The sequence below is a fragment of the Peromyscus maniculatus genome, chromosome 6, assembly GCF_049852395.1.
Source record: "Peromyscus maniculatus bairdii isolate BWxNUB_F1_BW_parent chromosome 6, HU_Pman_BW_mat_3.1, whole genome shotgun sequence".
Taxonomy (NCBI): domain Eukaryota; kingdom Metazoa; phylum Chordata; class Mammalia; order Rodentia; family Cricetidae; genus Peromyscus; species Peromyscus maniculatus.
In genome coordinates, this window is record NC_134857.1 from 84,402,921 (window position 1) to 84,418,255 (window position 15,335).

At 39.2% G+C, this 15,335-nt stretch overlaps 1 protein-coding gene across 3 annotated transcripts in view; it reads right to left on the reverse strand.

The window, feature by feature from the left end:
* The window catches only part of Magi3 (membrane associated guanylate kinase, WW and PDZ domain containing 3), a 234,499-nt gene that overhangs the window by 29,663 nt on the left and 189,501 nt on the right, over window positions 1-15,335 (reverse strand). For all 3 annotated transcript variants that reach the window (XM_042279633.2, XM_042279636.2, XM_042279635.2), the window contains exons 11-14: window positions 14,605-14,636; window positions 7,526-7,682; window positions 4,870-4,961; window positions 2,416-2,608 (exon numbers count right to left, since the gene is read on the reverse strand). In XM_042279633.2, the coding sequence (XP_042135567.2) occupies window positions 2,416-2,608; window positions 4,870-4,961; window positions 7,526-7,682; window positions 14,605-14,636 (474 nt within the window). The remainder of the gene's footprint in view (window positions 1-2,415; window positions 2,609-4,869; window positions 4,962-7,525; window positions 7,683-14,604; window positions 14,637-15,335) is intronic.

Sequence of the window (15,335 nt, forward strand, 5' to 3'; positions counted from 1 at the left end):
AAGAATAGAAATATAGCATGATGCCTCTCCTCCTGGGAATCAAAGTATAGGTGTAGGCAGCAGGGATATATTTGACTTTCTAAATATTTAGTTCTATGAAGATTATAAAGTTTTAACAAAAGTAGATGGTAGAAGAGACACAGTACACTTCCTTTGAAAATTAACTGTAATATAATTTAGCTCAGTGATTGATGTTCACAGATGTTTGTGGAGGTGAAAGCTTCTGGAATGCTCCCCAGACCGTCTGCTATCTGCACAGGATGTGTCTTATAGAAGTGTTTTATAGCTGAAGTTTCCTGATGGATGAGATTGGCCGAGTTCATCACTACACCCCATATACAACAAGGTGTACCAGTGAGTGGCGGGCTCCGCCGGGTAGAAAGTCATATAGAATCCCCAGCAAGGGCAGTCAGCCTGTGCCCTCTTGCTGCTATTCAAGGATATACAAGAACGAGAGAGTGAAACGGGAGCTTTAATTGAAAAAAAAAAAAAAAAAAAAAAGGAAAAGTTTGTGTGCTAATTTAGTCAGACATCAATCACTAGGAATCCCAATGTACAACATTTGTTTAAAACATATGATAAAGCCTCTTTAGCTCTAAATTTGCTTGATATTAGGAATGTTTTAGCTACTGAGGAAACAGCTAGTTAGTAAAGTGCCTGGGCCACACTGGGGAGGCAGAGATAGGTAGATCCTTGGGGCTTGCCTGCCTAGTTTATACAGAAAGTTCTAGGCCAATGAAATACCCTGTTTCAAAAACAAAAGATGTTTTAGGGATGACCACCAAGGTTGTCCTCTCTGTGCACATGCCTCCTCCCCCACAGACGTGAGCACACAGACACATTTTTAAAAGAGTATGGTTTAGAATCTCAACATGAAATACCAACACCCAGTCATTACTGAGAAAGCAGAGGTGGGTTCTTTTCCCACTGGAATTCTTTAGCCAAGTGTCTAATAACACCAACTTACTATAAAACTCCATGGCTTTCCCTGCGATCAATGTCAGGTTCTCACTAAATACAGGCAGGCTCTGACTCCAGCACAACCAAAGCGGAGCAGTACTGCATGCAAGTCTGTATGCATCTCTAGTGTGCTCTTATTACCAAGAGGTAGTCCTTTTGTCGTGCACTGCGGTCTGGCTCAGACCACCAGCTGGACTTGGTTCCGCAGCAGGCTTAATTTCCAGCACCACAAGAGAGCAGATGATACTGGTATCAAGGGAATACCTTAGTTAACACCTACTTGTCAGGCAGAAACTCTCCTAGGTGCTAAAGCTAAAGGAGGCAGCAAATGGATCAAAATCCATCTCTTCATGAGCCTTAATTTCTGTGTTACTGAACTGTCCTTTTTGGCAGGAATTTACTTATAAAATCCTATCCAGTTGGACATCGTGGCAGAGGTGGGTAGATCTCTATGTAGGCTAGCCTGGTCTATATAGTGAGTTCCAGGCCAACCAGGGCAAAGCTGCTCTCAAAATAAAAAAAAAAGTCATATTCAATACTCACAAAGGTATTGATAAGAAACTACAAGAGCTGTTCATATTCTATTGTCATGGTTTAGACTCTGGACTCGGCAATTAATCTTAGACTCATTCTTTACTGTTTGTGAACTCACTATAGGTGACTGTACGTGAAAATAATTACATCATAGACTCTGGGGTCCAAATAAACTGATACACCTGATACACAGTAAGCACCAAGACATGTTAAATTGTATTGCACCAAAACTTTCTTTTTTAGAACTTGCACAAATGGAGGCTGAAGGACAACCTTGAATGTCAGGGTCTCTCACTGGCCTGGAGCTCACCAACCAGGCTAGACTGGCTGGCCAGCAGGCCCAGGGATCCTCCCGTCTCTGCCCCCCAGCCATACGATTATAATCCCTGCTGCCCTGCTTGCTTTTTACAGGGCTGTTATTTTTAAGACATAACAACTGGCCTGGCTTTCTATAGGGCTGTGAGGATCAAATAAACTCAGGTCTTCATGCTTGTAAGGGCAAGAACTTTACTGAGTTATCTTTCCAGGTCCTAGGCCAAAACATTATAATGAGAAGCATTCTACTTCCTGTGAATATTTGGGATTTCACTATGATCAAGCCTTTTGATATATTCAGGTAGGGGATCTCTTGGTTTGATGAAATAGCAGTATTAATTTATTTAAAAAAACATTTAAAGTGATACTCCCATTTACAGTAATATATTGGTAAAATCGACTAATATGATAATATATCTTAATATAGCAACCTAAAATATATTTCTATTTTGGAAAACTATTTTTGGATCCTTTATACTACAAAGCTTTCTGCTGAGTCCTGATCCCAAATAGGTCAGGAAATACACTGATAAATATTGCAGAACACCCTATAAAACCACAGCAAGTGCATCTTTAACTTTTCAGTGCTGAAAGAGTTGTACACACCTCCATAGAAGATCTTTCTCCTGACAGTTAGTAACACATGGCCATTTCGAGCAGCGGTGGTCATTAAGTCCAAGACTTGCTTGTGTGATTTTCCTTTAACAGGAATCCCATCAATGCACATCAATTCATCAGCAGCTCGAAGCCGACCATCCTTTTCAGCTGCTCCCAGGGGAATAATGGCCCCAATGTATATCTATAAGATAGTAAAGTGTAGGTTGGCCTATGCAGTTCACTAAGATCAGCCAGAGTTTAAGGCTTCATCTATGAAAAGTCGTATTTCAGAAAAGTGGTATTTTAGAAATTATATATTCTCCAAAGTGGTACTTCAAATACACATGCTGTGTTATGGAATTCTAGATCCTCAGGGTTGAGCACAAGGCAGAAAATACAAAATTGCTTAAGAACTAAAAAGGACCTCCAAGTTCTCTATCACTACAATGTAACAAAATGCTGAGAGAGAGAGAGAGAGAGAGAGAGAGAGAGAGAGAGAGAGAGAGAGAGAGAGAGAGAGAGAGAGAGGTGTTCTACAATTCTTCACAGCAACTAGGGTCATTTTTTTTTAAGTTGGTTTTTTGAGACAGGGTTTCTATGTGTAGCTTTTCCTGGATCTCGCTCTGTAGCCCAGGCTGGCCTCGAACTCAAAAGATCCGCCTGTCTCTGCCTCCCACATGCTGGGATTAAAGGTGTGAGCCACCATATCCAGCTTACCAGGGTTATTCTTACGATTCTCCCATGTATACAGTGGCCAAAAGGACAAGTTCAGGGTATACAATCAAGAAATAGCTCTTGTTCCTAAAATGTCAGAGGGGCAGGGAGGATGAGGGTCATCTGCATTTGGTAGAAAAACCCAGCTCATTTTGTTCTCCAGCAGTTAGAACCTGTAATTTTATGCTAGTTTTAGAACTACTAAAATCTGACATTTAGAGGAGAATGGTTGTTCTCAGTTGTTGAAGATAAATTCTTAAATGTTCTAAGTGAACATTGTAACTATCAACAAAACAGAAGGCAATAAAAAACACATGCTATCAAGACCAATGTATCTGACATTCTCTCTATGTACAACAATGACCCCTGTCATTGTGAGCTGTATGATTAATTATAACATTTATATGCTAGAATATTATGCTTCACTCAGAAATAGAAGCTTTCATACTGAAAGGACTACATTTCTAAGAGTGACAACGCAGGACTTTCATATCCTACATAACAAATGTAAATGCGCTCTTAAACTCTTGATCATATTACTGCTATCTTTCAACCAAAACCCATGTGTTTATTTTCTTAAGTAACCCACATAAACAAAATTCTGAACTTTAAATGCTTTATAAATGTGGCCATTATGTCTTCTAGAAAGAAATTTAATTATTTTATATTTCTCTAATGGCAGAGCTAAGAACAAAACAACAGGCAAGTATTGAGCCTCGTGCCAACTTTCTGTGGCGATCTGAAGACCAGCCATTGTGACAGAGTAGACTCTGGCTTACACACAGAGTGCTGAGAGATGGAAAATGCCTTAGCTGTCTAATCAAGGCAGAGGTGAATAATTAGTTCACTAAGCTTTTTCTCTGGTGCCAGGAATCAAACTCAGGGCCTCATGCCTGCTAGTCACATACATATCTACTACTGAGTTACAATTCTAGTTCCAAAATTTACAATGAACAGAAGTAAATTAATTGATGTTATATTTAGAGCTAAATACTCAGTTTTTAATGTTTTAATGTGGTTTCAAGCTTAAGCCACACCATGTTAACCTAACAGACCACAACAGACATAAAATGTAGTAATCATATTAATAAAATCATTAGAGAAAAATACCTAGCCAACTTGAGGAGAAAAGGAAACAAAATAAAAAACAGCACTGCAGTGGTCGGATGAGCAATGCTCCCCACAGGCTGTTTCCTGACTACTTGGTCCTCAGAGATGGATGGTGCTCTTCAGGAAGTTATAAAGCCTTTGGAGCTTCACAAAACGAAGTGAGTCACCAAGAGCGGGCTGTGAGAATTACAACCACGCCCTCCTTCCAGTGCACTCTGCCTCCCAAATGCAGAGGGAAACATCATCTCTCAGCTTCCTGCTCGGGCTACCTGGCCCATGCTTTCCTGCCATTATAGACTCTCCTTTGGGAATCATATGCCAAATCAGTTCTCCCTTCTCAGTGGCCTTGATCATGGAACTTCATCAGAGAACAAAAGTAACTACTACAACCTATATTCTACCAAGTCTCCACTTCAGAATATGAACTAGAGCAGCAAGCTGGTGTGACAGGCACACCTTTAATCCCAGAAAGGGAGGCAGTTGCAGGCTGATCTCTGTGACTCTGAGGCCAGCTTGGTCTACAGGGAGTTCTAGGCCAGACAGGCTGCATAGTGTGACACTGTCTCAAAAACCCCAAGCCCCAAACAAAAACCAACCAACCAAAACCAGGAGCATCAATATCCCAACGTTTACACTTACAGACTGGTCAGGTCCGTCTCCTCCCAGCACCCTGAAGCCAAACCCTGATTCTTGTTTCCGAAGAAAAACATCCAGATCTTTGGTGTTTGGTGCTAAGGAAAATAAGAATATGTAACTATAATTGATTTTAAACGGATTAAAAAATAAAGCCCAATATTTAATAGAAAAACATTATAGAGCTTTCAAAAAACTATATTATAATCTCAGAACTATCTGATATGTGAAAATTTGTATAAGAGTTTAAGGAAATTCAAAAGCTAAATAAAACTGTGTCAAGACCGATTAGGTTACTTACCACATTCCCATCTTCTCAGTATTTCATGGACACTAACTTCTAATGTCCAATCAATATTACAACATTAAGTTCAGACTTATTAAACTGATAGTACAAAAAATAAGTTAGCTTTTGGGCAAGGTTCTTTAAATTCTTGGAAAAGAGAGCCCTCCAAATGCCTTATTTCTACTCTTAAGGGAATAGCTTTATCTAAGAAAAATATTTTATAGGAACTATTTACTTAGCCTAAATGTGCAAAATGTTAGTATTTTTAAAGAAAAAAAAAAGAGTAACAGGCACGTAATATCTCTTAGTGATCCCATTTTCTAGGTGGGTAAATTAAAGGCCTGAGTAACTCACCTGATGTCTTCCTGTGACTGATAGAGCTAAGATTGAAACCAAGCTTGACTCCCCAGATGCCAGGCTTACCCCACAATCTTGTCCCCAAGGAGCTGGGGACAGCATGAGTGAGAGTATGAAATCAGGAAACCCCATTTCATGTCTACGAGTCTGTCTCTGGGAAAATACTAGTTTTATTAAGAAGTAACATGCATTTACTAAAAAGGAGAAACTGCCAGGAAACTACATAGAAGGCAAGTGAAATCTGGTGCAGGGTGATTTCCTGGCTCCTTTGAAGCCATCTCCTGGGTTAAATACTTCCCACCAGAGTCGGGGACGTTAGAGGTGGAGGTGGGTGACTAAGTGGGACATGAGCTCCGCAGGCGTGAGGAGCAAGGTCCTAGGTCCAATTGCTTACAGCAACAACAGCACCACGCCAAACCCACGAACAGAACACTGGAATTAGATGGATGAGCTGGGCTGGCAGGACGGCTTAGTGGGTCACTTGCTGTGAAGCATGGAGAAGAAGTGGAACTGAACCAAAGCTGTCCTCTGACCTCCACACCTCCATGTGTCTGTGACATGTATGTACTCATACACACATCACACACATATACACACACAGTAATAATAAACTAAATTTCAAAAAGAAAAGAGAAATCATGAGTCAAACTCACTTGTTTTATTGGGGTCCAATGACACTGCAGCGATTCTACCAATGTTAAGAATGTATTAGACTACGAACAGCCCCCTGAAGAAGGGGGTACCACACATGGCTGTATGAATTTAAATTATTGCTTTGCTTTGTTTATACCTGGTCTGATTATCACCTTTCTGAATATGGCCAACAGATATCAAGATAAAAATGTACAACTAGTTACATAAGCATGAACTCAGTTACATATACTATTTCTGTTTCTGTATTCCTTTTACAATGCAGGTACAGTTCTACTCCTTAAAAACAAGTAAGTTTTCAAAAATCAAACGTACATAAACCTGAAATTTTACTTCAGAAAAGATCTTTCATCAGTAACTAAATTAGTGTAAAAGAATACTTTTTGTTGTTTTCAGAGACAGGGTTTCTGTGTAGCCCTGGATGTCTTGAAATTCACTCTGTAGCCCAGGCTGACCTCAAACTCACAGAGATCTTGCCTGCTGCTGCCTCCTGAGTGCTGGGGTTAAAGGTGTGCACTGCCACCACCGCCCAGAGATCCTTTTTAATTGTATGCTTTCTCTTCTCCTCTCGGCTGGCTCCTTGAGCAAGTCCACTGTGGTTTCCTCCTCTTACTTCACACCACTCTGATTAGCCTCCATCCTCTAGCCAGAAAGACCTTCCTAACACAAAAACCCAGCCCTGTTTTCCCTGCAGCTAAACCTATTCTGTGGTTCTCTGTTGTTATACACCCAGTTCCAGCTTCCTCATTTGCCGTCGACAGTCTGGGGCTCTCTCCCTCTGGCTCACTTCCTGCAGAACACAGCCAAGGGAGCCCACAGACAAGTGCCCCTCCATTTGTCTTCTAATAACCCCTCCTCACCCTTGAGGGCTTAGGTCTGCTTCCTGGAGGAAGCACTACCTGGTATTTCCTAGGACTCATGCGGATGAGTTAACTGTTTCCTACTCTGCATCCCAATTTATCCAGTTTATCTCTGTCGCTATTCCCTGCTGGGCTACATGCACTCATTCTGACCCCCAAGCTCTGTGTTAAAGCCCAGCCCACGTCCACTGTGCCACTGGACTTGCACTGTATGTACTGACTTGATCATGTATCCGTCGGCTCCATTTAGATTTAACAGGCTTTCTGGGTGCAGGTACCTATTTTTTTCTGTATTGCAGTTTGTCGTGGACAGCTTGTACTTAATTCATGGTTTTGGAAAAAAAGGAATGAATATTAAATGTATGTGGAAAAAAGTTCAGAATCACATTAAAATGGGAATGAAGGAATAGTTTCTCAATGTGCTTGTAAAGGATGGTAGAGTTCCAATTTTAAAATAATTCAAATTGATCTTGTTACATGCTCCCCTGAAATATTCCCAATTACTTACGTTTATCTTCATATAAAGTCTTAGACTTCAGGTAGACCTCAGAAGGATCCAATTTCGGGGATCCTGACCTGATAATGCTGGGCGGAAAAGGCATAGGCTGGGGAACAGGCTCATTTATGGCCTCCAAACTTCCTGAATTTTCCTTTGTATCAGTTTTCTAAAATGGAAAAAAAAAAGGCCTTGCTTAGTATTTTAAAAATTAGATGGTTGGCTATTTCATAAAACTGTGCTGTGAACTGGAGATGTTGACTAAGCAGAGCTGTAAAGGAGACAGAAGTCACAGAAGACGGCTCGGATGTTCGTGAATTCACTTACATGGCCATGTTTATCTGGCTAAAGTGTATTAGACTGACATTATATAAAGTCATTTATATAATGATTTGACTAAAGGGTTTTAGTCTTATGTGTAAACATTCTTATCTTTTCCTCTACCACCAAGACACAAACTGACTTGGAGATGAAGACAAATAAATAGAAGGTAACAACAACACTTCTAAAGAAAGCAAGAGGAAAGCTCCCCTCTTGCCCCCACACCTCACTGAATTTAATTTCCAAAACCTCTGCTGGGCAATGACAATCCATCTACGAAAGCACCCACGCTGGGCAATCAGTCGGAAAAGGGAAAACAAAATACAAATATGACTTTCCCAAAGGAGTCAGACCAAACATTTCTTTATTTTACTTCTTATTACCACCGCATGATGTACGGTGTGGTGAGACAGGTGGGGGTGGCTGTGGCTGCTCTGCTTCTTCCTCAGCTTTCACCCCAATGTCAGGCTCTGGGTTTTTATTAAGACGACTTAGGAATTCATGTTACAATCAATTGTGGACTCTTTTCCCCCCCATGATGACAGGATTTCTCTGTGTAACAACCCTGCCTATCCTGGAACTCACAGAGATCCGCCTGCCTCTGCCTCCCGAGTGCTGGGATTGAAGGAGTGCACCACCACTGCCCAGCTCAATTTCAGACTCTCAATGACTTTCAAAGATTGCTGGGATACGTTACTCATCTACGGCCCACTATTGGAGTAAAAAATACAGAACTGATTAATTTGTTTCAAACCTTAAAAGGTGACAAGACTATTTAAATAGTCCAAGAGAATTAGCACCTGAAGCTGAGAGAGAATTGGCTTTGGTGGAAAAGAAATTACAGAATGCACACATGGATCATGTGGATCCAGAGCTTGACTGCATTCTGGTTATTTTACCCTCTATGCATTCTCCTACAGGAATATTATTGCAGAGGGAAGATGTTATCTTAGAATGGATATTTTTACCACATAAACAGAGTAAAAAATTAAAAACTTATGTGGAAAAGATTTCTGAGTTGATTCTAAAGGGACAATTGAGACTTTGTCAATTACCAGGAATAGACCCAGTAGAAATTGCAGTACCTTTTACTAATGATGAAATTGACAAATTATGGGCAGAAAGTGAACCCTGGCAAAGAGCTTGCAGTAATTTTTTGGAAGAGATTAACAACAAATATTCCCAAAGCAAAAGAATTCATTTTATAAAGAGAACTAACTGGATCTTTCCTTACATTGTACAGGGAACACCAATTTCTGGAGCCCTACATTTTATACTGATGCAAACAAATCAGAAAAGGCAGGTTATAAATCAGGAAATTTAAGTGAAGTGGCTCAAAGCCCTTATGATTCTGACCAAAAGTCAGAATTATATGCTACTCTGATGGTACTAATGGATTTAATGGAATCTTTTAAATAGTTACTGACTCTCAGTATGCAGAAAGAGTTGTTTCACACATTCAAACTGCTGAATTTATTCCTGATGAGTCAGAATTAACTTCATTATTTATCCAGTTACAAGAAATAATTAGGAATAGGAACCATCCCATATAAATATATATCACACATCAGATCCCACACAGGTCTGCCAGGCCCTCTAGCATAAGGTGATGACAAAATTGATCAATTATTGATAGGAAATGTGTTAGAGGCCTCAGAATTTCATTTAAAAACACCATGTCAATAGCAAAGATTTGAAAAAAGATTTTTCCATCACTTGGCAACAAGCCAAGGAAATTATAAGGAAATGTCCTACTTGTTCTTTATACAACCATACTCCGCTACCTGCAGGAAGTAATCCAAAAGGTACTCAAAGGAATAAAATCTGGCAGATGGATGTGTTTCATTTTGTAGGATTTGGAAAATTAAAATATGTACACCATACCATTTATTCAGGGTTTAAATGGGCAACTGCTTTGAGTTCTGAAGAGGCTGATTCTGTAGATCACACATTTGCTAGAAGCTATGGCCATCATGGGTATACCTGTACAAATATGGTTGATAATGGTCCAGCATATGTTTCTAGTAAAATGAAACAATTTTTTGCTTTTTACAATATAAAGCACATTACAGGTATACCACAAAATCCTACAGGGCAAGCAGTTATAGAAAGATCAAATCGAACTTTAAAGGGGTAACAAAAAACCCCAGAAGGAATGATATTTGCGGAGAGACAATGGATAATAGAAAAAACTACAGAATTAAATCAGCCTGTACACTTTAAAGATGTGCTGACCTCAGAATGGAAACCAGGATATGTGTTACATTGGGAACGAGGTTTTGCTTTTGTTTTCTCAGAAGAAGAAAAGCTATGGATACCATCAAAATTGATAAAGGTTAGATTTAAATAAGAGAGACCTCTTATTTAGAAGAGGTGATAGTTCATCAAATAGCATGGCCATTCGTTCAATCTAAACTAACTTATAAGGTTAACAAATGCTTCTCATTTGATCAGATATAACTTGTCAAAAGTCAGGGTTGGGGCAGGGGTTTATTTTTGTCTTTTTAGGAGAATGATGGCATCCAGCTAAGGAATCTGAAGACCACTGGACAAATGAGACATCTGAAGAAAAAGGACAAATCATCCAGAAAAAATGTCTCAAGAAAAAGAGTAACATGGCCTATTGATGTATCACATTTTTAACAGGATAAAATTTCATAAATCTTCCTTAATGTTCATTTCTGCTATTCTCTGCAGAAATATAATGCAAATAGTCTTTTTGTAATTCCAGTTCAATTAAACATTAAGGGTGGTTTTGGAGTTGGAGTGTGGCTCTCTCCTTCTCTAAACCCAAGCATGTTTGTTAAAAGTAAAATCCAAAATCTGTCTCATGTCAGAAGAGCCACCTGATATGAGACGGAAGAAAAACAGAAATTAAGGGACTATTCTATTACCACTAATCTCGTAAGTCTTTAGTTTTATTTTTGACTCTTTAAAACTTTTCTTAAGGTATAAATATCCCAAAATTTACAAGATGAATATATATATTAAACTTTTTGTCATGATATTGATGGTCATATAGAGTACTAATTCTAGAAAAAAAGCTTCATCTAGCTTCCTGTACATGATTTCGGGTTTGAGTCTCTATCAGGTAACTAGTAATTAAGTTTTTGTACTCTGGAATGTACATAACAAAATATGATCCTTTAACCTTTTTAAGATCTGCTACATATGACATTTAAGAAGTTTAAGTTTTCTGCAGTGAACCCTGACCATATCAAACAATCACCTCTGAAGTCTCCAAAAGGAGGACAGGGTCCCACGATGATGATTCCACCTGCACTGTGATAATGCCACTAAGATGACAAACACCAATAAAGATCAGCTTTGGACTACAAACTGCTCAGGACAATTTCGAGGTAGCTGCCTGAGATGATCCAGCTTCACAGACTACTCTAGTCAGGACTTGAGACAAGCCCTGCACTTTCCCATTATGCAGAGACTGGACAACAAATGATACAGCTACCTCTCCCAGGACTTGACAATTAACCCAAATGTTTCTTTTCAGGATCCCCTAAAGGTGCTGTTGCCCCCAGACAGCAGGAAGTAATTTTTTTTTTTTTCTCGAGACAGGGTTTCTCTGTGTAGTTTTGCGCCTTTCCTGGAACTCACTTGGTAGTCCAGGCTGGCCTCGAACTCACAGAGATCCACCTGGCTCTGCCTCCCGAGTGCTGGGATTAAAGGCGTGCGCCACCACCGCCCGGCAAGCAGGAAGTAATTTTAAGAACATGACACCCACATTCCCAAGAGGTGAGGGGGGTGGTTTTTGGTCTTTCAATGGGTTATGGATATTTGTTGATGTTTAGGGTGGTTGGTTACAAGCCGTTATTAGTACTGGTTAAAAAAAAAAAAGCTGAATGGAGTTTAGATTCAAGATTCTTGTTTTGAAAAGAAAAAAGGGGGATAGAGATATTATAGGATATAAGGGTAGATTATTGAATCTACTCTGAAAAGTAAAAGGTTGGATACAGAAATAGGATAAAATGTTGTAGAATATTATTTTGATGTGTATTTCTTTTATGTTGCATTTGTTTAACTCTGTGAAGCTGTGTTACTGTGCCTGTCTAAAACATCTACTAGTCTAATAAAGAACTAAATGGCCACTAGTAAGGCAGGGGAAAGGATAGGCGATACTTGCAGGCAGAGAGAATATATAGAAGGAGAAATCTGGGAGGAGAAAATAAGTAGCCAGAGAGGGAGGGGGACTCCAGGGGCCAGCCACCCAGCTACATAGTCAGACATGGAGTAAGAAGAAAAGAAAGGGTATACAGGAATAGAGAAAAATAAAAAACCTTTGAGGCCAAAGGTAGATGGGCTAATTTAAGTTAAGAAAAGCTGGCCAGAAAAAAGCCAAGCTACGGCTGGGCATCCATAAGTAAGAATAAGCCTCTGTGTATATACAGAGCCGAAGAGCAAAAACAACCAACAACAATAAAAAGGTAGATTATTGAATATACTTTTAAAGCAAAAAAGCAATTAATAGCCAAATATTTTACATTGAAATGGATCTTTGTAGACTGATAAAAATTTGAGATTATTTTTGTTAGAACATATTGTACATACATTTCTACTCTTGTTCAAGGTATTGTACATATACAACTCATTTAACAATGTAATGCAAACTTCTGGTCCTTGAAAGTTATTATTACCAACTATTTAGGATAATAAGGAAATGCAGGTTAGTAATTCGTCACCTATTACAATTGAACTTGTCATATTAGGTATGTTTTCAAGGTCAAACAGACATATATTTTGGATAGAGAGGTCATTTTCAAACACTTCAGAGCTACAGAATATGGCATTTTAGATGTTTTAACAACATAGATTCTTTTTGTTGTTGTTGTTTTTTAAATGACCATGAGATATGTCTGCTCCTGGCAGCACCAATTTACTTCAGAGACGATGATGAGAATCGAAGAAACTCCATGTGGAGTTTACTTTCTTTGTGGTAAAAGTTAGCCACTGACAAGAAAGTGCTCTTGCCTTGACTGCTGACAGTATGTTGTCCAAATGGGAGAAGCAGGACACAAAAGGAAGTGACTGTCGAACTTTGCCAAGACAAGGTAGGACAGCCCTTCAGAATATCATGCTTCACAGAAAAGCCTGTCAGGTATGCTAGACCAGTGGGCTGAAGATGGATGCCCCAATGTTGCAAAGGAACCTTGGGTGACTGTCCAGGCAGTCAACTGTTTCTGTAATTTCTCACATATTTTTTTAGAAGTTGATTGCTTGCACTTCCTGGTTACTCAGGCAATAGTATTTACTTCTCGGGTCTCTGATGGAGTTGAAGACTTTATAGTGGTAGTTATAAATTTTCCTTGTTACCAGATTCAGAAAAGAAATTCACTAAAGAGGTGTAAAGTGTATAGGGTTGAGGGACATTAGAAGATAGTTTTGGTAAGGCAAGTTAGAATAAAAGTTAATTAGTTTCAACCTTTTGGACTCACTAAAATAGGATAGATAATGGAGTATTTTCTCTGAATTTGTCAAATGTTTATGGACTAAACATTGTTGATGAATTTATTGCCTATATTTATTGTATGTAGTTATTGAACTTATTGAATATAGTTTTTCTTCTATTAGTTATAATCTTTTTAAAAATTTTAGACAAAAAGGGGGAAATGTGGTGATATTTTGTTTGTGCTCTAACAAATAAAGCTTGCCTGGAGATCAGATTGCAGAGCTAGCCACTAGAGGCCAGGCAGTGGTGGCACACACCTTTGATCCCAGCACTTGGGATGTCATGCCTTTGATCCCAGCACTAGGGAGGTAGAGACAGGAAGTGATATGGCTGGGCAGAGAGAGGCATATAAGGCAAGAGGAAACAGGAGCTCACCCCTTTTGGTCTGATGATTTGGTACAGGTAAAAAGTTTATCTGGTGGCTGGCTCCTTTACTTCTCTGATCTTTCAGCATTACCCATCACCTGATCCATTCAACAGCAACTTTGCAGACTTGATGTGTTGGTAGAATTAACCTATTTCATACCATGTGATCTTTCCTTTAGACACCTATGACTTTTCATAGAAACCACCTTTCTATTCCAAGTTAGCCAAACCATTAACTGAGCTGAGACTTTAAATATAATTGTCTTTATATCTATGTAGGTATCCACAAATATATCTTATGCCTGGTACAGTTTCTTTCACCATCATAGCACTTGGCACCACCATTTTAATGTCTATTTTCTCCTACAGGTCTTTAAATAGGTTTCTCAGTTATTTAAAAGAGTAATAAAGAAGACACTGTTTCAGATATAATCGTCTTATCATTTGATATAAGAAGATTTAGCTCAGAAGGTAACAATATGAAAAGTTATGCTGAGTCTTAAATGTGAGTTCATTTAAGTCTGGTTATTTACAGTCTTCATGAAGTTATGATCAGCTACTATGTCTTCTCCTTGGGCACCAGTAAGAAGATACTTGCTATCTGTCCTAACATTTAGCTACTTCTTACCTGGCTCCTCCAAAAGAAAAAAAACTAATAGGATGTTTACACAGTTCTTCAGTGGCCCACTTTATAACTCTGTGAGTAGGACCATTGGTAATCTGGGCTTCTAGTGTTCTCCAGCAGCAAGCCTTAACCAACCCAGCACAACCCTCTCAGGGAGTTTTCTACCAACTCCTTGGAATTTCTCATCTAAGCCTAGGGCAATAAGCCTCTCTGACTTTTCACAGCCATTCCCATAGTAAGAAGCTGCCCTTCCATAGGGGAATGAGGCACCTCTTTCAGGGTATAAGGAAATCATTGGAGTACCACCATAGTACTTACCATTTTGGCAGTTTTAGTTGGTGAACGAGGACCTAAAATTTAGAAAAAAAAAATTAAAAACAGAGGAAACACTCCTAGACCATAAACATTAATAATGTCTCTGATAAAACTTCAATTTCAGAAGGTTAATAATAAACTCTATCTAGGATCAGCTTTGTGTCAGGCATTAAACATCTATTATCTTCAACACTACAACATTCCTGAGGCATAAATGCTAGTATTACTTAATAGTTATGGTTCCTTAAATCACAGAAACAGTAAGCAGAGAGGCAGCAAACTGATATCAACCCCCAAATATCAAACTTTGGTCTCTGTTAGGTTTGTTAGAAAACTCTCAAGCATTCACAAAGATATTTCTTTTAAAGATCTATTTGCATTTATTTATTTATTTATTTATCTATCTGTGTGTGTGTGTGTGTGTGTGTGTGTGTGTGTGTGTGTGTGTGTATTCACTAGCATGCTGTTTTAATATTTAACTACTTCTTACCTGGCTCCTCTGAAACAAACTAAAAGGGTGTTTGCAAAGGTTTTTCAGTTGTCTATGACATGGAAGATAGGGCTGTTGGCAATGTGTACACATGGTGGCCAGAAGAGGGCACTGGATGTCCTCCTCTACCTAGTCCTCCTCGACACTCCACCTGTTCCTCGGAGGCAGAGGCAGGCTGTCTGCCTGAACCTAGGGCTCACATTTTCTTGGGTGGGCTGGAAGTCTCCACCCTCTTCTGAGCTGA